This window comes from Balaenoptera musculus, chromosome 9, assembly GCF_009873245.2.
Source record: "Balaenoptera musculus isolate JJ_BM4_2016_0621 chromosome 9, mBalMus1.pri.v3, whole genome shotgun sequence".
Classification (NCBI taxonomy): domain Eukaryota; kingdom Metazoa; phylum Chordata; class Mammalia; order Artiodactyla; family Balaenopteridae; genus Balaenoptera; species Balaenoptera musculus.
In genome coordinates, this window is record NC_045793.1 from 77,854,000 (window position 1) to 77,879,259 (window position 25,260).

The window sequence follows — 25,260 nt, forward strand, 5'->3', positions numbered from 1 at the left end:
TATTGGGAGGGTCATCTATGTGGCCTGTGGCCCAATTTGTAAAAATAGAGGCATATGAAAGAAGCGCTTTTCACGTTTCAATGTGTGTACGAATCCCCTGGGGATCTTATTAAAATGCAGATTATGATTTAGTAGATCTGGGGTGGCTCTGCATTTCTAAGAAGTTACCAGGTGATGCCATGCTTGTGGTCCAGGAACCACACTGTGAGCAGCAAGACACTGGATAATCCTATCATTGACTTGATACATACGTACTCTCTTCCTTATTTAAACAATCTTCTATCCTACCCTCCTCAAGGGGGTGGTCCCTAGAAAATATGTTCTACTTGGTCCCACCTGTTGGCTGTTCGGGGTGGAAGACCTCATGCAACTTGAAATCAGTCCATCATCTGGACTCAGCCAGTTGAAATTTCTCATGAGAATCTGAACTCAAAGATAGAGACTGAGCCCACTGAGCACTGGTGGGCACTGGAGTGGTAAGATCCATTTTCCCCGAGTTTAGCACCAAAAACAAACTAAAGCCACTGGTATGTTATAGTGTGGGGTGAGTAGTAGTCACGAGGAAGCTGGTTTTTAGGAAAAGCAATGGAACAGAGGCACAGGAAATTGATGAGACAAGAGAATAAGCAGCTCTTGAGCAAAAGGGTCACCATTCCTGACTCAACCTTCCTCCTCAAATACACCCTACACGAATATATAGCCTCTCTGACCTGTCTTCTTGACTCTCCTCCTCACCTTGGCTAACAAATGCTTTTCTTTGGGGGTCTTGATTTAGAAGGCTCCTCCAGGAAGCTTTCCCTGCCACCCGAATCTGGTGGGTGCCCTCCCATGTATCTCCATGGTGCCCCTAGTGTCCAGATCACAGCACTCATCACCATTGATGACAACTACCATTTGTATACTTACTTGCCAGGTGTCTGAAATATTCTCTATTAGATTATCTAAAAAAAGCAAAACGGTTGAAGTTAGATATTCTGGTTCCATTTTTTATTATCTTCACTTTTTACCTAGGAAGGAGCTCAAGAGAGTTTAGATGTTAGATAACTTTCCCAAGATCACATTGCTTGTAGATGGTGGCATCAGGGTTTGAGGGCAGATATGATCAACCTCAAAGCTTGTGCTATTAGTCACTCCACTGTACCTCCTCCTTTCTCTACACTGTAATCATGTGTCTCTATCTGCACTCCAGCCTCAACAATATGACCTTGACTATCTCTTGATTACTGTATTACCCTGTCTGGTGGTTGCCTGGTACAGAGCAGGTTCTCAGAAGTATTTGTTGAATGAATGTGGCAGCATGTGAGTGACCTGAAATTATTTATTGGGTCAAACTTCTAATAGAGCTGGGTGCAAGATTGTATAGCATTCCTCTCAGAACAAAAAGTCCTGAACAAAGAGAAGATCATTCATAAAATATATAACTGGTAGATCAGATAGGCACCATGCCCAATTCTACTCAGTGTTGCAAATTTCACATCTGTAGCTCTGTGGCTCTTAGTGCATCCCTTGTCCTAATCCTTTGTCCCAAACTCTAGAGGGACCACGTGGAATCTTTGCTTGGATTCTAAGTGTCACAGGGCTACAATGTTGCAACACGGGCTCTCCTTGCCAACAAATGTAGTCACAGCTTTCTTCAGTGTAGGAGCCGTAGTGTCCAGGGTACCTAGCGTGGTTGCATTTGTTTCCTAATACTTATAAATGATCCCAAATGTAGAGTGACGCTATGTTGCCTAGGGGGCCTGTCCACCTCCGGTTCTCTGCGTTCTCAAACCCGAAGAGGCTGACATAACGACGGGTTGGTTCTCTGTGGCTGCATATATATGCTTAATCAGCATCATCAGCAGCAGGATGAGTGGACAAGTCCAAGACATACCTAAGCACGTATTACCTCCCGACCGTCACTGTCCAGGACATAGGTTCCCTATCACAGGACAAACATACAAACAACCCCAAACCATATTTATCAACGACCCCCTTTCCGTGCTAGTGGTGCAAAGACTGGGGTGGTTAAAGCAGGCTGGTTGTTTTTAAAAAGTTTCAGCCCACTGCAAGGCTATCTTCCGAAATCTGCTCAGCCCACGTGGGTCGCGCAGGCGCTAATTACTAAGAGGCTGAGAAACAAGGGGCGGAGGAGAACGGCCGCCCGGCGGGGAATAAACTGGCACCTCTAGAAATAAAGCTCCGCAGCCAATGCGGCGCCTCGGCACGCGGGATTGGCGGCCTCGGCCGTGACGTGACCTGGGCGGGCCGAGTCGGTTTGCGACGGTGGCCGCGGGTCCCGGCCGGGGGAGCGGAGCGGGGACCCGCCGCGCACCGCCCGGCCCGCGTGCCGGCTCTCTGCCAGCAGGGAAGGTCCTTTGCTCCGCCACGCCCCGGAGGCTCTGCTCCGCCTTCCAGCGTCGGCGTGGACCGGGACGCGTGCTCCCTAGTGCGGCCGGGACTCCCCAGCGAACGGGCGGCTGGGGATGCCGAGGTTTGGCCTGCGGGCGCGGGGCGCTTCCGGGAGGGTGGCCGGCCCGTGCCGGGCCGGGGCGGGATGCCCTCCTCCTGCCCCGAGAGCTCCAGGGGAGCTGCGGGAGGCGCGCCGGCCCTCGGGTACAGGCAACACCTGAGCGGGGATCCGAGTCGCTCGGCGCCGCCGCGACCTGATCCCAGAGCGCTGCGGGAGGGGCGCGCGGAGCGCTCGGCTCTGCTCCGGCGGCTTCACTTCTCCGGCCGCTGGCCACTGGGGCGAGAGGGGTGGAGCGGTGCAGACGGCTGGTAATGCCTTCTCCCAGGAAAAACTACCCCCCCCCCCGATAGTGAAGGGATCACCAGAACATTTAGAAAGCACGAGAAGTTACCGTGTCACGGAGAGGAGTGGCGAGGGCGGGGAAGCGGGGAGCTCCGGGGAAGCCGATTTGCTCCGCGAGCTGCGGCGCGAGCCCGGCGGCCCGGGCGCTGAGATTTGGGGAAGCGGGAGCCGCCGGGCGGGGCGGCCACGCTGTGTTTGTTTCTTTTCACTTCCTGCGGCAGCTGCTCAAGATGAGGAGGGGAGCGGGGCTCGGGCGGAGCGGCCTCGTCCCGTGGGTCTGAGCGTCCACCCCCGCCGCCGGGACTTCGGCCCCCCTGGGCTTCGGCTATGAGCGCTCGGTGACCTGCGGCGCCGCGAGTCGTAGACCCGGGACTTCGGGAGGCAATGCTGGCTCGGCTTTGAGTGGCTTCGGGACAGTGAAGAAACCCCTAAAATGGAGGACTTTTCCAACAGGACCTACGGCACCAGTGGCCTCGACAACAGACCACTGTTCGGAGAGACGTCGGCCAAGGTGAGTGCGGTCCGGGACTCGGGGCCTGGGTGCTTGTGTTTGTGGGTCTGTCCGCACCCTCCCCTTCCCCGCCCCCTACCGACCCGGAGCCCTGCTGGGTCCTTCTGCGGCCCCTGAAGGCCCTTGGAGCAAGAAAGTGCCTTCAACCCCGCTTCATCCCTCTCAAGATAACTTGCGCTGCCCCTCGGCTTCCTCTTTGGTACAGGGTTGGCCAAGAGCCTTGAAGGCTGGGGAGTGGAGAAAAGTTCAGAAAGTTCTGGGCTGCTGGGGGTCCTAAACGGGAGTGCGGAAGCCCTCTTCCCCAAGGCCAGGTGGTCATGGTGTTTGCACATCCGCTGGTCCAGCTGGAGTGCTGACCTTCAAGAGGCTTCAGGTGTGCACCTGAGGCTTCCGTAAGAGCCCAAGAGAGGTGCTTCGGATTCGTGTTTATCTAGAGCCCTTAAGAGTTTACTGCTGAGGCAGCCGAGCAGAGAAAAAGAGAGGCGTGAAATGAGGGTTTCTTTGATGGGACTCCATTCCAGGAAGTGATCAAAGTGTCTCAGGCCCAAAGAAGCTAGTAGTACATTATTTTAGGCTTTTAAAAAGTATAATGTCTTCTTACAAGCTTAATCATGTGATGTCCTGGGCCAGTAATTGAAGAGAGCTCTTTTCCTGTCCCCAACATTAACTTTCTGAGTCATTTGGGCAAGATTAGCTAGTTTTGTTTGTTTTTTTTTTCACCTAGAAAGTGGCATAGGTGATCTTTGACCCCTGACAAAGTACTTTCAGCCTCTCAAAAAGTAGGGCACATATGGAGTCCAGAGCTTCTTGGGTTTCTCAGCTTCGTCAGGGACCTCTTTAGCAGAAAGGATAGGGAACTTGTACACCCGACAGCCTGGGGCATGACCCTGAATTTGGAAGCTGCCAGCCTGCCAGGAGGCTACTACTTTATTTCTTTTTTTTTAACTCCATGTGGATTTTGCTTTCTCTTCTCAAAGGGACTTTATAAGAAAATGTTTTAAGCTTTATGTCTAGGAAGTTGCTCCTTGTTTATCCTGTGACTTTGCATAATCCCAGCCCACAGTACACCTGGTTTTGAGAAGCACGGCCCTGGTCCAATAGATATTCCTGTTTCTGCTAACATTATTTTTTATTTACTTACTTTTTAAAATTTATTTTATTTTATTTATTTTTGGCTGCGTTGGGTCTTCGTTGCTGCACGCGGGCTTTCTCTAGTTGCGACGAGCGGGGGCTACTCTTCGTTCCGGTGCGCGGGCTTCTCCTTGCGGTGGCTTCTCTTGTTGCGGAGCTCGGGCTCTAGGTGCGCAGACTTCAGTAGTTGCAGCACGTGGGCTCGGTGGTTGTGGCTCGTGGGCTCTAGAGCGCAGGCTCAGTAGTTGTGGCTCACGGGCTCCGTTGCTCCGTGACATGTAGGATCTTCCTGGACCTGGGATCGAACCCGTGTCCCCTGCATTGGCAGGCGGATTCTTAACCACTGCACCACCAGGGAAGTCCCGAACATTTTATTATTTTTTTAAAATTTTATTTAATTTTTTTGGCCGCATGGCTTGTGGGATCTTAGTTCCCCACCAGGGATTGAACCCAGGCCCTCAGCAGGGAAAGTGCCAAGTCCTAACCACTGGACCTCCAGGGAATTCCAGTCTGCTAACATTGAGCATTATGTGATAGGCCCTGGGGTGTCCAAGGAACCCAGGTAGATGGGGGAAATATGTGAGCAAACGTGATGCGGTTGGATCTGTGCTCTGAGAGGGCGTAGAGGGGACGTGTTGGGGTACAGGGGAGAGAGTGGTCACTTTGGGAAGCTTGGGGAAGATCTTAGAGGATGGATTCTACATTCAGAGGTCTGGTAGCCTTCGGCTTTCAGATATGGATGCCCCTAAATTGGGGTTTGATTAGGAGAGGATTTGGGGCCTGGAGAATGGAGGCAGCTAGCTGCTTGAAGAGGTCGGACCCAGGGCATCTGGCTGCCCAGCTGTCCTGAGAGCCAAGAAGTTCAGTGTCTCCTCTACATACCTTGGTGCACAGGTTGGGGTTCTGGGTGATGCAGACCTCTGACCTCCTTTGACCCTTGAATACTGAGGTAGATGACTCCATAAGGGACTTGTTGATTTATAGAGACACTTAGAAATATTGATGTTTCTGACTCACTTGGGCCCAAATAGTCAATGACTGTAAGTTCCCCTGTTGCCTATGATCCATTTGAAACCCATCCAAGAAATTGACTATTCCAAATGTATCTCTGTTTATTGCAGATTTATTTAATCCAAGAGCATACACCCCTAGCATTACTTAGGCAATTTTAGGCATCATAACAGTAGAATCAGCTACTCGGAGAAAAAAAAAATAAGAATAATATATATTTCCAGACCTCTCAGAATTGCTGCCTTGAGCTTCCTGTGTGGGGCTGACAGAATGATTGGAGATACAGAAATTGTACAGAATGGAGAAAGGAGAGAGACTTCTGGTCTGAGGATGGGAAGAAGCATCATGTTTTGTATAAATTGAGATGCCGTATCTGAAGAAGGAGAGGCGTCTGTCTTTATTTATTTTTTTTAATTTATTTTTATTTATTTATTTTTGGCTGCGTTGGGTCTTCATTGTTGTACACGGGCTTTCTCTAGTTGCGGCGAGCGGGGGCTACTCTTTGTTGTGGTGCGCGGGCTTCTCGTTGCTGTGGCTTCTCTTGTTGGGGATCACGGGCTCTAGGCACGCGGGCTTCAGTAGTTGTGGCTCGCGGGCTCTAGAGCGCAGGCTCAGTAGTTGTGGCGCACGGGCCTAGTTGCTCCACGGCATGTGGGATCTTCCCGGACCAGGGCTCGAACCCGTGTCCCTTGCATTGCCAGGCGGATTCTTAACCACTGCACCACCAGGGAAGCCCGAGGCGTGTGTCTTTAATGACAGCAAATGATTTTGAGGACCTGAGTGGGCAGCGCACAGGGATGGGGCCTCAATAGTGAAAGGATAGGACACGTTACAGTGGAGCCATTCCGCTGGAGGACGGTCACTGCCAGAGCAGGGAGGCTTCCCCGGGACCCTGGGAAACCCTTCACTGGCCCCTGCATGTGTGTGCTCCCAGCGTGCTTTCGCCTCTGAGGAAGGGAATCCAGAAAGGGGAAAGCCCACTTCCTGTCCTATTCTGACAGGTCTTCTGAGCTTTTAGTAATCTTATTTGCCTTTTAACAACTGACCAGAGATAGCCTCTTAATTTTAAGCCTAGAAAGGACCAGAGCTTTAGGTCCAGCCTCTCCCTCTGTGGCCGAGATGACTGAAGTGCACGGAGCAGAGTGTGGAGGGAAGTTGTGTTTCCTCAGTGCCAGGCAGCGTGCTCTGCATTCAGCGTTCCCTTGTTTGATCACCCAGTTCCTCTGTGAGATGGGTATTGTTACTGCTATTTCACACGCAGGGAAGCTGAACTACAAAGCAGGCTACGTGTTTAGTCGCACAACTGGTTCTCCTCTGGCGATGTTTCACGAGTTGACTAGGATAGTAAATGGTGAGGTGACTTACACAGTCTGGGTCACATGCTCCAGAAGGCACTGTGGACGTTCACATACTTGGCTCTTCCACAGGAAGTAGGTGAAGTGGTTTGCCCAAAGTCATGGAGTGAGTGAAAGATACTAGCATCTGCTATAGAAATACACAACCCAGTGGGCCCCTAGCAGCACCCTCGTGGGCAGTCCCTGAAGGATACCAAACTCCAGATTCATTCAGTCTTTAGCGTGATGTTTAGGAATAACTTTACAGACACAGCCATGGAGCAAAAGGTAAAGCAAAACAGTTTTCTGTTGTTACTTAAACGTCTAAGGGATAATAGACAAGAAAAGGAAACATATTCATTCCTTGATACCTTTGGAATTACATATTGCTAGGTGGGCTGTCGCATCAATCCTGGTCAGAATATCCAGATGCTTTTTTCGTCTGTTTTTATTCCATCCCCAGTTCTGGGATGTAATACATCTCTTTCGGGGGAAAACAAATGTGGCACAAATGCCACGGTAGTACGATGTATCTGAGGTTTCTGAGCATGTGCTGTTGCTTAGCACTTTCTGAAGGAGCGCTACCCAGTAGAAATATAAGATGAGCCATGTATGTGATTTTAAATGTCCTAGTAGCCATATATTTACAAAGTATGTGCGCGGGCCTCTCACTATCGCGGCCTCTCTTGTTGCGGAGCACAGGCTCCAGACGCGCAGGCTCAGTAGTTGTGGCTCACGGGCCTAGTCGCTCCACGGCATGTGGGATCTTCCCAGACCAGGGCTTGAACCCGTGTCCCCTGCATTGGCAGGCAGATTCTCAACCACTGCGCCACCAGGGAAGCCCGATGCAGTTAATTTTAATACTATGCTTTATTTAATTCCATACATCTAAAATACTATCATTTCCATATGTACTCAATATGAAAAGAGGAGATATTTTTCCATCCTTTTTTTCGCACTAAGCCTTTGAAATGCAGCGTGGATTTTCACTTACAGCCCGTCTCAGTTTGGACTAGCTACTTCAGGTGCTCAGTGACCACATACAGCTGGTACTCCCGTGTTGGGTATTGCAGTTCTAAAGCAAGTGAGTTATTAGTCACGGTGGTTGTATAGTCACGATCGTGAAACATTTTTCTTTGTTGCGGGACTTTTCAGAACCTTTAAAATGTGCTAATTTTCACTGAGACTGTGGTTGGAGCGGGAGGGCGAGTACTACTTCCTGTGCTGTTTCCGTGGCTGGCCTTTTGTTCACTGGCACAGTCAGTGCCTTAACTCCGTTCTTACCTTGCACGCCCCTCGCCCTCAGCAGGTCTGAGCTGAGTGTCCACAGAGCCCGCTTCGGGAAATGTCACTCTAGGAATCTATCCCCTGCTCCTCCCTTCCTAGTACGAACTATAACCTGGAGGTATTCCCCCCACCACTCTTGTCCACGGCTGCCTTTAAAATTTCCTTTGGGCTGTCTTTCTGTCTGGGTAATGGAAAGGCTTTAAGTTATCCTCAGGGCTTGTGAGTCGATCTTGATTTCTTGATTTGCTGGCTGGCTGCGGAATCATCCGAACTCAGTTTCAGCCAGTGGATTGGTGAACCTAGCGGGGAGAGGGAGGATGGTTCTCTCTGGGGAAGAGGGCAAACCAGTATCCGACAGCTACTGCGAATGGGCGAGGGGGGAATACTTCATTCCTTGGAATGTAGTGTAAGCCGGTTCCTGGACCAGCCTCTTCTATTGATTTTCACTAATAATAAGTGATTCATCGTCTGAGAACGGTGGTGACCATTCTTGTCCCTTTATTCCTACTTGGATGTGATGTAAGAAAAGTGAGTGACATTGGAGGAAGGCGCATACACTGGAGTCAGATAATATAGGGGGACCTTCCGTGTAGGGAGCAAGTTAGTGGGTCCTGAGGCTCAGATCTTTGGTTCCAAAGGCGGAAGTTCCATGTTCTAAAGCACTTTCCTGATCCTTACCTCCCCTCCCTGCAAAAAAAAAAAGCAAATAAACAAAAACAGTGAAAAACAAGGTCTTTTGATGACCTGTAGTCGAATTCAGACCATTCACAATTGGACTATTTGGCTTCTGCAAATAGTAGTGTAAGATGAGAATGCTACTTCTTGCCTTTTTCGGGTTGGAGGTGAGGGTTGTTGCTTAATTAAGAACAAAGCTGGGGTTAGGATTGTTGTGTCTGCCTGCCGCCCTTCCCCCTGCCCAGACCCCCAAAGGCTGTCCTCTGAGGGGTGCGGGCTTCCGGCCTCTTGACACAGCTTCTGGGTGATTCTCTGAGCACAACACCTGTCTCCCTCAAAGCAGAGCTAGTCGCCCAAGGGATCGGATCTGTTGTGCCCTTGCCTCTCATCCGGGCGGCCAAACCACTTTTAGTTGCCATTTCTTGTGCTGGAGAAACGGTTCAGGATGATAGACGCCAGGACTTCCTTCTTTCCTGCTCTAATAAGTCTTTTCCTCCCCCACCCCTAGACCAGAGGACTGGGGATCTCTGGGGGTTGCAGTCAGGCATTTGTATTTTGAGAAGGCTCTTCAGAGGATGCTGGCGCATAGGGAGGCTGACATCCCTGGTCTTCACCGTTGCTCTGTGGATGCCCAGTCCAGACTGGCACCTCTCCACGGAGCCCTTTCCTTGAGCTCTTGGCAAATGCTCTTCTTCTTGCTGTGACACCCTCTCTTCCCCACACATCTGAATCCTGCCCAGTCTAACTTCCCACCTTCGAACCTCCCTCACAACCCAGCCTGCACCCATGCTTCCCTCCTACGAGCCTGGTGGTCAGAGACGTCTCCTGGTATTTACTCCTTGTGCTGTGAGGGATTTGTATAGATCTTGCCTCCCCGGCCAGCATCTAAGCTCCTTGAGGGTAGGAGCCAGTTGCCTTATTTCTCCAGCCTTTCTAGCACTCGGCACAGTGCCTTACCTAGTTCTGGATTTTATATATATTAAGTTTTTTTTTTTTTTTAAATTTATTTATTTAATTTATTTATTTTTGGCTGCGTTGGGTCTTCGTTGCTGCATGCGAGCTTTCTCTAGTTGCAGAGAGCAGGGACCACTCTTCACTGCGGTGCATGGGCTTCTCACTGCGGTGGCTTCTCTTGTTGCAGAGCATGGACTCTAGGCACGCGGGCTTCAGTAGTTGTGGCTCGCGGGCTCTAGAGTGCAGGCTCAGTAGTTGTGGCTCATGGGCTCAGTTGCTCCGCGGCATGTGGGATCTTCTCGGACCAGGGCTCGAACCCATGTCCCCTGCATTGGCAGGCGGATTCTCAACCACTGTGCCACCAGGGAAGCCCAAGTTTTTTTTTTAATTGAAGTATACTTGATGTGCAATATTATGTAGGTTACAGGTGTACAATAAAGAGATTTACAGTTTTTAAAGGTTGCTGTCCATTTATAGTTATTATAAAATATTTGCTATATTCCCCATGTTGTACAATATATCCTTCCTAAAAGTTTGTACCTCTTCATCCCCTGCCCTTATCTTGCCCCTCCCCGCTTCCCTCTCCCCACTGGTAACCACTAGTTTGTTCTCTGTATCTGTGAGTCTGCTTCTTTTTTGTTATATTTATTAAATTTTAAGTGAAATGAGCATCTGGCATCACTAAAAAGTAACCTGCTTTCTTGGGACATCCTAAACCATCAGGAGAAGGCGGGGGCTCGTGTTCAGAAACCTGGAGCGCTGGGTACCAAAACAGGAAGGGGTGCTTCAGGCTCTCGTGCAGTTAAGGGCATCACTCTCTCCTCTCCTTGCTGAGCTTCAGCAAAGAGGCCGTAAACATAACACAGTACTGTATAAACAACTTAAACTGAGGCCTGGTCTCTCAGAAGCTGGTGGTCTGCTGAGGTTTTCCCTCTGTAGACAAGGTTGTTGCAGCTCTGTGGTAATAGACTGGGTCTACTAAATTGAGTCATTTTTTTTTCTTGGGGTCCATAGTTCATGTGTAGGTATAATGACCATATTTTCTGCACTGCCATAAGGACACGTGGGTTGACAAACTTGAGTGTCCCTGTGGGGATGATGGAATGCGTTTGAAATTGGGCTGCCCTAGAAATGGGGGCCAGGGTCTGGGGCCCACTCAACTCCCACTCATCTCTGAGGACCTAACCTTGTTGGTAAGGTGCCCCAATAGATGAGGTAGAAATAATACTAACGTGAGCAGCCGTTTACTGACTCTACTAAATGGCAGTCTGTTCTAGGGCTTTACGTGTATCATCTCTGATTCCTAACAGCAACCCTGTGTGTTCGACCATTGTACAAATATGGATTTATTTGTACAAATATGGAAACTTCGGCTTCAGAGTTAAGTGACTTACCCAAGGCCATAGGCAGGCATGTGGCGGGAGAATAAGTGTAAATCAGGTCTGTCAGGCTCCTGACGTCCTAGGCCTTGCTGTAGGCCTCCCAGTTCTGAAGGTCGGAGCACATAAAGATCCGGCACTTCCTGTGGTACCAACTCTAGGGATCATTTTGGTCCTTAAACATGGAGAATGGACTTCCCCAGTGGTCCAGCGTCTGAGACTCCGCGCTCCCAATGCAGGGGGCCCAGGTTCGATTCCTGGTCAGGGAAGTAGATCCCACACGCAGCACCTGCGAGTTTGCATGCCAGCAACTAAAAGATCCCGCATGCGCAACTGAGAGATCCCACGTGCCGCAGGGAAGACCAGCACAGCCAAATAAATAAATAAATAAATATTTAAAAAAAAAAAAAAAAAAAAAAAAAAAAAAAAAAACATGGGGAATAGGTTTGTTTTGTATTTTTACTGTGATCTCATTTCCCTAAGTGATGCTTCAATGAAAATAATCTATTTCAAATATGCCTAACTGTGAATAATATATTTCAAGTATTCTCCTCCTGTGGGGAGGAGAATCTGGCAGGGTGGGTATGACAGAAATATTCACAACTGAAAGATGCTTCAGAACGTGAATCTGTGAAATAAGGGAAATGTTTCAAAGTGTCCATACATGTACCTTCTCTGGAGGGACCCGAGGGAGAGGTCGGTGTTCAGAGCTACAGGCAGCCGTGGAGGCCCCGGTGCATTTGAGAGCTCAGAGCATGAGAGTGGGCGAGTATGGGTGTGTGTGAGTCTCGTAAGCTTTCCTCACGTGCCGCTACTCCTAGGGTTCTCTGCGAAGCCTCAGGACAGCAGCCCCGTGATCTGGGCTCGCCATTTCGCAGAGTCAGCCAGGGAGGCCTGCTGTCTCCTCGCTGCACCCCGGGGACACTGTCCGCAGGGCTGCCTCCGGCCACGGCGTGGGGGGAAGCTCCTGCCTGTTCAGGGCCGCGCAGCTCTGGGGGAACCGAGGGGACCCACCGGCAAGGCCTGAGGTTTCTTGCTTCCGAGGGGCCCAGACCTCCTCCCATGTGTCACGTCCTCTCACCGTGTCTGTCCAAGACAGCTGCCCCTTAGGCTGCTGACTGGGCCATTTCCAGAGCTTTCCTGACAAGACGTTTTCCACTGGGACTTGGAAGAAGAAAAGGAAAATTATTTCTTCTTCTTTTTCTTTCTTCTTTTTTTTTTTTTTTTTAAATAAATTTCTTTCTGTCTTTCTCTTTTGGCTGCGTTGGGTCTTCGTTGCCACGTGTGGGCTTTCTCTAGTTGCGGCGAGCGGGGGCTGCTCTTCGTGGCAGTGCACAGGCCTCTCACTGTGGTGGCGTCTCTTGTTGTGGAGCACGGGCTCTAGGCGCGTGGGCTTCAGTAGTTGTAGCATGCAGGCTCAGTAGCTGTGACTCACGGGCTCTAGAGCACAGGCTCAGTAGTTGTGGCGCACGGGCTTAGTTGCTCCGCGGCATGTGGGATCTTCCCGGACCAGGGCTCGAACCCGTGTCCCCTGCATTGGCAGGCGGATTCTTAACCACTGCACCACCTGGGAAGTCCCCCCCCCTTGTATGTTTAATACATGCTGATTGGATTGCCTTTCTTCTCTTTCCCTCACAAGAGAAGATAATCACTGTCTTCAGGGACCTGAAGATCTTGTCCACAAGGAAGATGAACATGGGTCGAGCCCTTTAATGAAAGGAGGAGCAAAGTGCCAGGGAGCATGGAGGAAGGAGGGATAATTCTTCTGGGGGCATCAGGTCAGACTGCTTTTGATTTTTAGACCCAGAAGCAGGATAAGTTTGACAGGAGGAGGTGACCGGGAATCCCAAGCAGGAGGTCCAACTGTGCTGAAGAGGTGGGAGCAGGAAAGTGCCGGGAAGGGGGAGGGAACTGTGAGTGTTCCATTGCAAGCAAACTCTAGAACTTGGGAGGGATGGTCAGAGGAAAGCCTGGGCTGGGAAGGAGCCTTGAGTGCTGTGCTAAGTACAGTTGTCTTCTGGAGGCTGTCGGTTGTTGAGTGTGCATGTGTGTTGCTTTGATTCAATGCTTAATTGTGTGTGTACTGCATCCTGGGACATGTGCCGTGGGCTGGAGAGGGCATCTTTTCTCATGGAGCACATATATGTACTACAAGGAGGATAGAAAGCACTGCACAAATCCTTGTTCTTACCTTTCTTTTCCTTACTAAGCTTCAGTCATCCTAGCCTACTTTGTCTTCCAGTTTCCGAGCTCACTCCTGCCTCAGGGCCTTTGCACTTGCTGCACTGCCTTGTTTGCAGTACACTTCTCCTAGATCCTTGCATGTCTCGTTCCTTTTTCTTTAAAAGGTCCCCGCTCAAACAGGAGGATTCCTTGACCTCCTTTTTAAAAATAGCCCCCAGCTCCACTCTGGTCACTCTTCATTTACCCTGTTTTATTTCGTTCCTAACTTCCTCAGACTAAGCATGTAAAAAGGGTGGAGAATGGATGCCAAACATCAAAGTGGGAAGCAGGATGGAGGGAAGGCTGTTCTGATGTTGGAGGGGTTGAGATTTTGGGGCCAGAGATGGACTCCATGAGGGAGAGATTCAGCATAGATATGAGGACAGAGATAACTAATAAGGCCAGGGAATGGGTGCAGGATTGGCAGAGGAACAGGCTGCCCTCCGGTCCTCTTCAGGCTGGAAGGAGTGGAAATGGGGTGGGGGAGTTCTTCTTTATCTCAGCATCTTTTTTTTTTTTTTTTTTTGTAAAGATGTCTGCTGACGGACAGGCTTCAAGAGGTGACTGGGAACCTGAGTGGAGGTGGAGCTTCAAACCACTTCCTGGAGAGCGACCTGCGAAAGTCAACTAAAATAAAAGGCCATGAAATACAGTGAAGGCCCAGCTGAATACATGAATTTGTAGTAACACAGTAGTTTGTTCTTTCAGCTAATATTTGAATATCTCATATATGCTGGGAATATTTAGAGGGTTGGCAGAAGGAAATGACTGGTTTCCCCCCACCCACTGGTACGGTGGCAGCTTTGTAGATTCAGAAGAAGAGTCTTTCCACTCTGGGTAGTGGCAGCTCCCACAGCTGCGTGGCTTGACTTGTCTGAGTGAGACAGAGGTGCTCCTGCCTCTGGGTGGACGCAGGCCCTGTGGGGTACACGCTTGGAGAGTGCAGCATTGGGCTGGGGTTTCAGCCATGGGCAGTGGCCAGAACCCAGCAGTGAACAAGGAGGACATGGCCCTCAGCCTCCCAGGCCTTACAGTGTGGCGGAGGAGACAGACAAGTAAACTGGCAGTTAAAAGGTAGGATAGTTGAAAGGCTTCACAGCAAGGCTTAGCATCAGAGCCTGGAAGTGGCTGAGGGTTTGGGAGTGACTCGGGACTGGGTTTTCAAAGCATCAAGAGCAGATGAACACATCCACCAGAGAGGCTCTGGGCATTGCTGAAACTGCCGGCTCCATGGTCAGGTTAGGGCTTTGGTGTGACAGATTGGGAATGATCTAGTCAGTGGATGCAGGGGAAGACCAGGCTCAGGGGCAGTGGAGGAGAGGTTGGAGGAGAGGATTTGGCAAAACGGGTGCTGAAATAATTGAGCTTGCTGAGAAGAGGAAGGGAAGAAGTTGGCATGAGACTGCCAGGGACATACATCTTAAAAATAGAGGATGTTTTTGTCTGTCTGGGCTGCTGTAACAGAATACCACACAGACTGCGTGACTTACAAACAACAAACATTCTTTCTTTCAGTTCTAGAAGTCCCAGGTCAGAGTGCCAGCATGTTGGATGAGGGCCTTCTTCCGGGTTGTAGACTTCTGTTTGTGTCCTCACCTGGTGGAAGGTGCTAGGAAGCTCTATGGAGCCTCTTTTATAAGGGCACTAATCCCACTTGTAAGGGCTCCACCCTCATGACCTACGAACTTCCCAAAGGCCCCCCTCATACTGCTGTCAACATTAGCCATTAGGATTTCAACTACCAGTGTTGGAGGGACACAAACTTTCAGACCATAGCAGAGGATATTACTGAAATTGCCATCTCATTCCGGCCTGGGAGCAGGAAATGCCTTGCCCACCCCCCACCCCCCCTCCCGACTCCTTCCTGGCCCGGTTACACCTGGGATGAGTATGTGGGTGGCACAGGCTCTGTTGGGAGAAAGTTGAGAGGCAGAGGCAGCAGGGGAAAGTCCAGGGCGCGGGAGAACTCTCTGTGTGGTCCAGGAAGTACTTTGCTCACACAGAACGGGTTTCAAGGGGTGGTGGGGTGGCTGACGGAGAACTCGAAGGTGCGGAGGGTGAAGATTGACCTGGAGTGCACTTGGGGAGGGATGGGGTCTGTAGGGCTGCCTGTGATGTTGTCTGAGGACTTTGATGGAAGTCGCAGAGGAAGGTGGAAGTAACACAAAACTGGAATTCTCAGTCTTCCCCCGCCCCTCCCTCCAGGGCGTGTAAGGGAATGTTCTCGTGCTGTTGTCCATGCAGGGTTTTCCTTTCCCGAAAGGAGCTTTCTGTTTTGCATGGCTTCTCCCTGGGAGTGCTGAGCAGCACTGCGGAAGGACCAGCTCCTGGGCGGGAGTTGCTGTCGTGCCTCTGAAACCAGTGCTTGCTGCTGTGGCAGGAAGTGAGTGGCTGGGCTTCTGTCCTCAGGTTCGGGAAACCCAGACCTGGAGGTGCCCATGGTTTACTCCTGGTATTACCGTGGGGTCATTGGCCCGGGAGGCACCGTGAGGGCTCGGGCCTCCGTGGCTGGTGAGAGTCTGACCTCTTGGGCTGCGGGCCAGGCTGTGGCTTCTGCGGTGGTGTTGCATGTCTGTCCCGGACTAGTGAGGCCGGGCTGTCTTCTGACCAGAAGCTGAGATTTCTGACAAGTCAGGCCCCGGATGAGTGGTGAGTAGCCTCTCCTGGTGAGAGGCGCTCTAAGGAAAATGCCATCGGTCACCTCTATTTATGGTTCTGTTATTTAAGCATCATTCACAGAGCACCGGCCGGCAGTGTGCCAGGCTCCCGGCTGCCTTTCCCCCATGGGTTAATTAACTGCCAGTCTTCATGGAGGAGACGGCCAGTGAATCCGTAAAGTGTAAAGTCTGGGCCATTGACCCGGGAGCCCTGAGGCAGGGGCATCTCCCGTCCTGAGAAGTGCCCAAGGAAGCCGTCCAGAAAGGGTTTACGGTGGAGGCGATGTTTGAGCTGCGCCCTGAAGGATGAGCAGTTAAATTGGGTGTGTGGCATTTCAGCCATCCTACTTCTCAGCCCGCATCTCACTCTTTTGGGGACATTATGCCTTCAGCTATTTTTACGTGTCAATATAAGAAGCAATTATGTTATGAAGTAGCTGCGCTTTCTGCCTCCCAGAATTTGCATAGACCCATGCGACAAACTCTTCTTAGATCCAGGAGAAGTTTGCCTGTTCTGATGATGCAGTGTGCTTACTGTCATTAGTGAGAGCTTTGAAACCCATTGTACTTCCTTCTTGGCTGCCAGGAATCTTAGTACTACATTTGAACTTAGAAAAGTTTTCTTTACTCAGACTTTTCCTTGTAAATCCTTTTACTCCTTCTTTCTAGTCCCCAGATCCCTTTAGGAATTTTGCCATGCTCTTTTTACTGTTGCTTGAATGGGTTAGGGTTTTGCTGTGATAGCCCAAGCTTTAGATCCATTTTGGAAGCAGGCGAAACAAATTACTGTGGAAATGGAAGCGTGATTTTGCTTGTTAGGGTTCCAAGCTGTCCAGAGCCAGGATTTTTCCTGGTTGCTGAGGACAAATGCCAGCTTTTGGTTATTTGGGATGTTCCCAGAACCACGATTACCACCGGAGCATTGAAATGAATTTGGAGCTTTGTCTTGTATCAGGATGCTGGTTAATGACTGACCAAGCAATCTGGGGGGCTCCTGTGCTTTTTGATTGCTGGGGAATAGGTCTTCTACTCTGACCCAGTGCAGCCTGAAGCTGATGATCTAGAACCATAAATTGTTAAAACTGGAAAGGACCGGATATCAGCCCAGTCCTCTCATTTGATAGATCCAAATGGGTTAAGGGATCCTTTTGAAGTCACCTAGCTAGTCAGTGAGATGAGAACCTTGGTCCCTTAACTCTCATTTCAGGGCTCATATGTATTAGTCTAAGGATCTTAGACCTTTTGAACTGCTCACTAGGCTTGCGTTTTGCAAGAGCATTGAATAGGAGACTTTGCCATTATCTGGCTGTATGACCTTGGGCAAATCGGTCTGACTGAACCTAGTTACTCATTGGTAAATGGAGATAACATATTCCTTACTGCTCACAGAGTTAACCTTCTCATCATCCCAGGTACAGACACTTGGTAGGCACACCATCTTTTTCTCCTTCCCCATTTCAAAGGAAGACAAAGACGTGCCTCTTTTGGGCTCAGGCTGCTCTCTCCACCTGTACATCGCATCCCAGCCCCTTCCCTCGCAGCTTTTTTTGTTTGTTTTTTTTTGACATCTTTATTGGAGTGTAATTGCTTTACAATGGTGTGTTAGTTTCTGCTTATAACAAAGTGAATCAGTTATACGTATACATATATCCCCATATCCCTCCCTCTTGCGTCTCCCTCCCTCCACCCTCCCTATCCCACCCCTCTAGGTGGACACAAAGCACCGAGCTGATCTCCCTGTGCTATGTGGCCGCTTCCCACTGGTAATCCTTGCAGCTTCTTGACGTTTTTTCTCCCCGGGGTCTTTGTGGAGTCCCTTCACTCTGAGCTCCCTTTTCTTCCTCCTTGCCCACCGTGTAGTCCTCCCCCTCCAGGTTTGACTTTCTCTCATAGTCTCTCCCTGATTGCCCAAGATACCTCTCCTTTCTCCTTCGTGCCCGCTTGCGCTCTGCATTGTGCGAACTTCTGGAGAGTAGAGATGGTTTTATTTGCAGTTGTATTTGCATCTGGGATATAGTAGATAATTTTTTTTTTCAGCTTTATTGAGATAATGTTTAAGTGAATAAATAAATGCCTTAAGAGGTAATATATGCTGAGTCCCTCTTGAAACTATATATGTTTGTATATGTATGTTGTTATGTTCAAGTGCTCACATATATAAATTCATGTACATGAGGTAAGACTGTCTCTCAGCCTGTTGCTGGGTAGATGTCTGTGGGAAGACAACTAATTCCCTGTCCTGTCATCTCTGTGGGTAAAGATTAAGGCTGATTCTGATCCTGCTTGAAACTTCCTTGGGGAGTGAAAATAAGCAGCAGTACAAAGTGTAAAGCTCTGGTAGGGAGAATGGTTTGTTAGATGGAAATAGGGCAATAATAAAACTGGGGAGGAGACAGCTAGTTTTTCTGAGACATAGAGAAACTGAGTTAATAGAAACTAGCTTCTGATGTGGAGATAACTCTGGTTCTGACTTGGAGCTATTAGCTCTAACACTGCCCTTTGAAATGGTAATTAATGGGCGATTTAATTATTCTCTCTTATTCTATCTTTGGAGACTGGGAGCAGGGCTCCCAGGGCTTCAGCTGCTAAAGCCCTGAAAAATCATCTCTGGGCCTAGAGAGGGGTCTCCACTCTGTGATATGAACTTAGCAATATTCAAAATGGTTTAGCTTAGACTCTAACTTTAGAGCAGTGGCTTCACACATTTAAACGTGCACACAGATCATGTGAGGCTCTTGTTAAAATGTGGATTCTGATTCAGTAGATCTGGGCAAGGCCAAGGTTCTGCATTTTTTACAGGCTCTCATGTGATGCCGGTGCTGCTGGGCCACAGACCCACTCACTCTGCGTAGCAAGAGTTTAGAAGGAAGTAGGAGGTCTTCCAGAGTTAACTCTGCTATTTCTTGGTCTGGATTCCTGGTTACTTCAACAGCAGAAGGCCTAAAGCCAAGGGCCTTGGCTTGGAGAAAGGGAGGACCCTGTGAGAAACAGTTCTGCCGTCTTCTGAATAGTTTGTCCCATCTTGGGAGTCCCAGAGAGACTGTATCCTAACAATAGAATACCTGATACTCATGAAGATGATTTGGGATTCTAGACAGTGAGCTGTCTAGAAGGCAAGCAGAGAAGTATTCATTAAAGATTAGATATATTTTCATGAATGATTGAAACCAGTTAGGCTTCCATGGATAAGTTCAACAATCTAAAACAACCACTTACGAGGAAGTCTTCATTCCTGAAAGGTAACACTTTACTGTAGTACTTTGCTAATGGGGGTGCTCTTTGGCAACTTGATCTCTTTGTCCAGACCAGCAGTTAGCATGCTAGGCTGCTGTTTCACTGAGAAGTATAAATGGAATCTGCTGTTGCATTGAATCCTGTTTCCATCACTTATTGGTATTGAGATTTTGGGCAAGCTATTTCCCCGAGCCTGTGTGGCCATCTGTAGAATTGTCATAATATCATTTCACCCCAGGATTTTTTTTAGAAGATATACAAAAGCTTTTGGCGTAGGCACCATCTGTTCACCATTATACCCCTCTCCCCTCCCCATTTCGTATCCTGGTTGCAAACTTGCTGTACCATTTGGAGAATAGTGATTCATGTTGGCTACCTCTCACCTGAACCTCTTCACTGGCCTCTTTCTATTGGTAAGAGCTCTTGTGAGGTATGCAGACCTTTACAGACTGTTGCAAATACCTGGAGCTCATAAGGAGATGGGAGCAAATACTCTTGGCTTCTTAGAATAGACCAGAAGAGTTGAGGTGAAACTTTTTCACAAGGCAGAAACAGTGGGGTTCTCATAAATGGATTGTCAGTTAACACATTTTATGTTAAATACACATTTGTCTTGTGTGGGAATAAGTTAACAGTGATCAGTGATTGGTCCCTGGGTCTCTTGCCTAACAGATGGTCCTAGTTTCAGACTCTTGTGTCTGCTGTGTTGTCTTATCTAGCTGACGTGGTGATAAGACCTGTTCTGAGCCCTCAAGTTTAGTAAGGGTGTAGCTGGAGTAGTTCAGCTTCCTTTGTCCTGCATAACATTTGAACTGCAGTGGCCTTGGTCTGGAGTGTGGTTTATCCCTGGTGAGGTCAGACACCAGATATACTTGGCTTTGCTTCACTCTTCCCTCCCAGCTTTGCCTGCCTCGCTCTTCTTTGGATTCTTATCTTTAGAAGCAGACAACTTGGAAATGAGTGCTCAGTTGCTCTGTGCAGGTTCCTGTGCCCTTCCCGTCTCTGAGCTTTTGTTTTCTGGCTGCTCATATTCCATATCCTGCTGTTCTTTGCTCAGACGTTACCAACACAGTCTTTAAGGCTGATTCTTTAAAGACTTCAGCTTTGACTTTTCAGAACTAAGATTACTTGATATTCTCATTGGCCATAAGGTAGTGTTTCCTAATCAGGTCTTAAACCCTTACCACCTTATTCTGTAAGCTCTGTAAATAAGTTCTGTCAATCTAATACATATTACACATATAATATTAGTATATACTACTACTATTTATATATTATTGATACTTTAACTTTTCAGTTCCTATAACTGAAACCATCTAACCAGTGACCCTGATTTAGATATCCTATTTCAAAGTTGCTTCTAACTTGCTGTATGATTTTAGGCAAATAATTTAACAGCACTCACTGGACCTAAATTTACCTTAACCTGTAAAATCAGAATTGGATTAGATCAGTTTTTCAAACCATTCTTTGGAGTTGGTTGGGGTAGGGATGGGAATAACAAGAAATCTCGATGGGTAGAACCTCAGGCTCCTCATTCAGATGATTCTACGTTGCATTTACTTTTAGATTACATTAAACAAGGACACTTAAGCTGAATCACAAATAGGTCCAGACTCATGATGGCACTTGACACCATCTAAGTCTGGTTTCTTATTGTTTTCACCGAGGCTCTCGGCTGGCCAGCCCAGGGCTCCTGTCCCTTTGCTTCTGCTCATACTGTTCCCAGCAGCTTGTGGATTATTTGTAAGCCTCCCTTCCCCATCCCGGCCTTCCCAATCTTCAAAAGGCCCTAATGTAAAAATGTCCTGTCCCTTCAAGAAACCGTCTCCAGGGACTTCCCTAGTGGTCCATGGTTAAGACTTCGTGCTCCCAATGTAGGGGGCCCGGGTTCGATCTCTGGTCAGGGAACTAGTTCCACATGCTGCAACAAAGAGAGCCCGCGTGCCGCATTTAAAAGATCCCACATGCCGCAACTAAGAGACCTGGCGCAGCCAAATAAAAACCAAAAAAACCTTCTCCAGTTAGTTGTCCATCTTCCCCAAATACCTCTTCTACTCTGGTGGCTCAGTACACTCTGCCCTTCTGGCAGGTGTTTGTGTGAAGCTCAGAGGGGCAGGATCCTGGTTCCTCCATTCTAAAACACCATAATGCCTTGCATTGTATCTTTCTAAAGTGCCATGGGTTTATCATATGGCTCAAAAACTCTTTTCTCTTTCAGGATAGAATCATCAATTTAGTTGTTGGCAGCTTAACATCCTTGTTGATTCTAGTAAGTATCTTTATTTGTGTCTCACCCGGGCTCTTAGCCAAAGTTTGAAAACCTTAATATTGTGGTTCAATCAACTCTCCAAAAAAAAAAAAAAAAAAAAAAGTTTAAAAGGGGCCAGTACATGAGCATGTGAAATATTCCAATCATAGTTAAAGTAATGCTTTCAATTTTGTTGACACTTAAACAAACTGCACTTGGTAAGTGGAGTAGCTAATTGATTTCCACTCTCACCCCCTGGTTGAAGGTAAAATAGCACAAGTCAAATAACTTGGTTTTCTGGGTTTGCCTAGTAAATCTGTACTATGTCAGTGGCTACCAGTAACTCTCTTCTGTACATAACCCACAACTTCCCCATTTCTGCTAATGCCTTTACTTTTATTTTGTTCCTGAAGCATGTTCATTATCCTTTGGTTTTAAGAGATTTTAGTTTTTCATCCTGTATACTACAGCTTGGTGCTATCACAATAAAATAAAACAAAGCTACATTTCCCAGTCTGAGAATGACATTTCTTTGGCACATTTTCATTAAATATAAGAGAATTTTAGTGAAGTTTGTTTCTATGACTTCTTAATAAAAAGAATGGGTATGGGCTTCCCTGGTGGCGCAGTGGTCAAGAATCTGCTTGCCAATGCAGGGGACACGGGTTCGAGCCCTGGTCTGGGAAGATCCCACATGCCACGGAGCAACTAGGCCCGTGAGCCACAACTACTGAGCCTGCGCGTCTGGGGCCTGTGCTCCGCAACAAAAGAGGCCGCAATAGTGAGAGGCCCGCGCACCGCGATTAGGAGTGGTCCCGCTCACCGCAACTAGAGAAAGCCCTAGCACAGAAATGAAGACCCAACACAGCCAAAAATAAATAAATAAAATTAAAAAAAAAAAGAATGGGTAAAATTTATATCTAAGGTAGAAAGAGAACTATAGGATATTAGAAACCTAATTTTTAGAATTTTTCATGTTAAGCAAAAACAGTTTTGGTTTTTTTTTTTTTTGCTGGAGTATTCAAAATAACAAAAGTTTAGAGAACTTTTCAGTATAGTCGTTAATCCTGGGGATGAGGTTTAAATGCTATCTAATCTTTGATAAAGAGGTTATTTTGAGGTTAGCCAGTTTTACTGTCCTGTGGTGGTTTGTCTCTTCTCATAAAGGAGGAAAAGGTTAGGAAGATTAAGTAGAAATACTGAAAGAAATAACACAATTGAAGGTATTTTAATATTTTATTAAATATTAACATTCCAGAAGGCAAACCTGGTGGTAGATATCGTTTTACAATGTGGAGCATTTTATACTATTACATTGCCTAAATGCCAGTCTAACCAAGTCTTAGAATTATTCCTGAGGCCTGACATAATTTCTCTTCATACAGGTAACGCTGATCAGTGCTTTTGTTTTCCCTCAACTACCTCCAAAACCGCTGAATATATTTTTTGCTGTCTGCATCTCTTTGAGTAGTATTACTGCCTGCATACTTGTGAGTACTATTTAGAATTTAAATTCAGTATCCTTGAGGGCTGAAGGTGCCTAGGGCAGAATTCCCAGCTCTGGTAGACAATCTGTATAAAAGGGTGTCTCTAATTATATGCCATCCCTCTCCCCCAAAGCATGTCACAGTTCTCAATGTTAAATTGCAGGGTTTTTTTTGAATCTGAGTTTACTTTTCTCCTAAATCCCAAAGTTGTAATCTTGTAACCCTAAAAGGAAACCCTGCTCCCTTGATAGCAAAAAAAAAAAAAAAAAAAAAGACTTAGGTCGCCAAAGATTTGATGTCATGTATTTAATTCATCTTCCTTCAAGAACTACATACAGAGCCCAACAGGCTTTGGGAAATGCCATTACTCCTCTGTTTCTAATAATTTCAAAACTAGTCTGTTTAATCTTTGAGCTTTATCTCCCCAAATAAAAGTAATTAACACCAAATCTCTTTGCAACCTAAAGCTACAGTTGTACCCTTTTCACAAGAATGTTCAATTTTACTACAAAGAAGCCTTTCTTTTAGGTAAAGAAATAAAGATGGTGGTGGACTCCCAGTTAGGTATTTGCCAAGTGTTCGGTCATTTCCATTAGTTGGCTGTTGTTTCATTTCCCTTGAGGAGAGGCAGAATCAAAACAGTAAACTTTTTTTTTTTTTTCCTTCAAACAGTAAACTCTTAAACATAATTGTTCTGACTCACATAAGGCTTTGTGCTTATCTGAGTTAAAAATAAACCAGAGGGGCTTCCCTGGTGGCGCAGTGGTTGAGAATCTGCCTGCCAATGCAGGGGACACGGGTTCGAGCCCTGGTCTGGGAAGGATCCCACATGCCGCGGAGCAACTAGGCCCGTGAGCCAACAATTGCTGAGCCCTGCGCGTCTGGAGCCTGTGCTCCGCAACAGGAGAGGGCCACGATAGTGAGAGGCCCGCGCACCGCGATGAAGAGTGGCCCCCGCTCGCCGCAACTGGAGAAAGCCCTCGCACAGAAACGAAGACCCAACACCGCCAAAAATAAATAAATTAATTAATTAAAATAAAAAATTATTAAAAAAATTAAAAAAAATAAAATAAATAACCAGAGGACATTTCCCAGATTCAAACTCAATGATTCTGCTATATTCCTATGACCTGAGGGAAGAATTGGCCCATCCCACTTTGAGAGCCTTGGGAAAAAGCTACCAGAGATGCTCTCCTCCCACTCCCAGCCGAAAGCCAGAAGTGACTGACAGTGATCTAGTTTAAACCAAATACATGCACATGTGAAGCCCTAGTTTTGTTGGCAGTTTGAATCAGTTTAAAGGAATTAAAAAGTTGTCCTCCCTTCCAGTACCTAAAAGAGCTGTACGTTTTACTCAAATATATTTAAAATATCTGTTCTTGGATGACCTGCCAACTGACTGTGGACTCTTGGTTTAACATTGAACAGAGTTAACTGAGAATGCAGGAATAAAGTATGGTCTTGGATATAGAAACTCAGTTGGTACCACTTGAATTATAAAGAATAAGAATAAAATTCTGGCTGGCATTAGTCTCAAAATTTAGGGGAAAAAGTATATATGGATGAAATGGTCACAGTGGAAAAGAATTAGTTGTATTTAAAATTTTTAATATTCAGCCCAGTGCTATTACTTAAACTTTTATTTAATTCTTCTTCTTTTAGATCTACTGGTATCGACCAAGGAGACTTAGAACGAAATTTAGAAAACCTAATTTACTATATCTATTTTCTATCATCATGTTATGTATATGTGCGAATTTGTACTCCATGATGTGGGAAAGTGAGTCTGCCAAGGAGAAATACTTACCAGGTCTCTTCATCAAGCTATATATTTGGACTTGAATAAGAACTGGATAAGGTATGCTGAAACAATCTCCTGCATAAGTCTGATACATGATTTTCATGTTTAATTGTAAATCTAAATTCCCTCTTGCAGGGGAGACATATCCTAGATCACTTTGCTTTTCTTTAAGGAGCTGATGTTGCACTTAAACATTCCCCCTTAAAGCTCAAACAGCACCAAGTCATTTTCACTTTTGAAATTAAAATTTTTTATAATGGAATTGCATGGCGAAAGGCTATGTAACAAACAATCTTGCATTTTAAGACAAATACTCTTTTATTTCTGTTAAACTGAATATACAATTATTGTTCCCTAGGCAACCAACTTTTGCTTATAACTACAATTTCACGTTAACAAAAAACACAGACGGTGAAAAGACAACTTTGATTGTGTAGATCTAATTACAATAATAAATAAAATAATTTATACAAGTTTTTTTTGACTTTTTCTATAGGGGTCATATTCATTAAAGCCCTAGAGGCTAATTTT

The 25,260-nt window shown here is 47.1% G+C and overlaps 1 protein-coding gene across 1 annotated transcript; it reads left to right on the plus strand.

The window, feature by feature from the left end:
- The first annotated feature begins 3,182 nt into the window (after positions 1–3,182).
- TMEM243 (transmembrane protein 243) lies at positions 3,183–25,202 on the plus strand. The gene is given in 5 exon segments (XM_036864427.1): positions 3,183–3,305; positions 21,412–21,462; positions 22,827–22,931; positions 24,591–24,690; positions 24,693–25,202. Coding segments are annotated over 5 exon segments (354 nt in total). The 5' UTR covers positions 3,183–3,227; the 3' UTR covers positions 24,713–25,202.
- Positions 25,203–25,260: the final 58 nt, after the last annotated feature.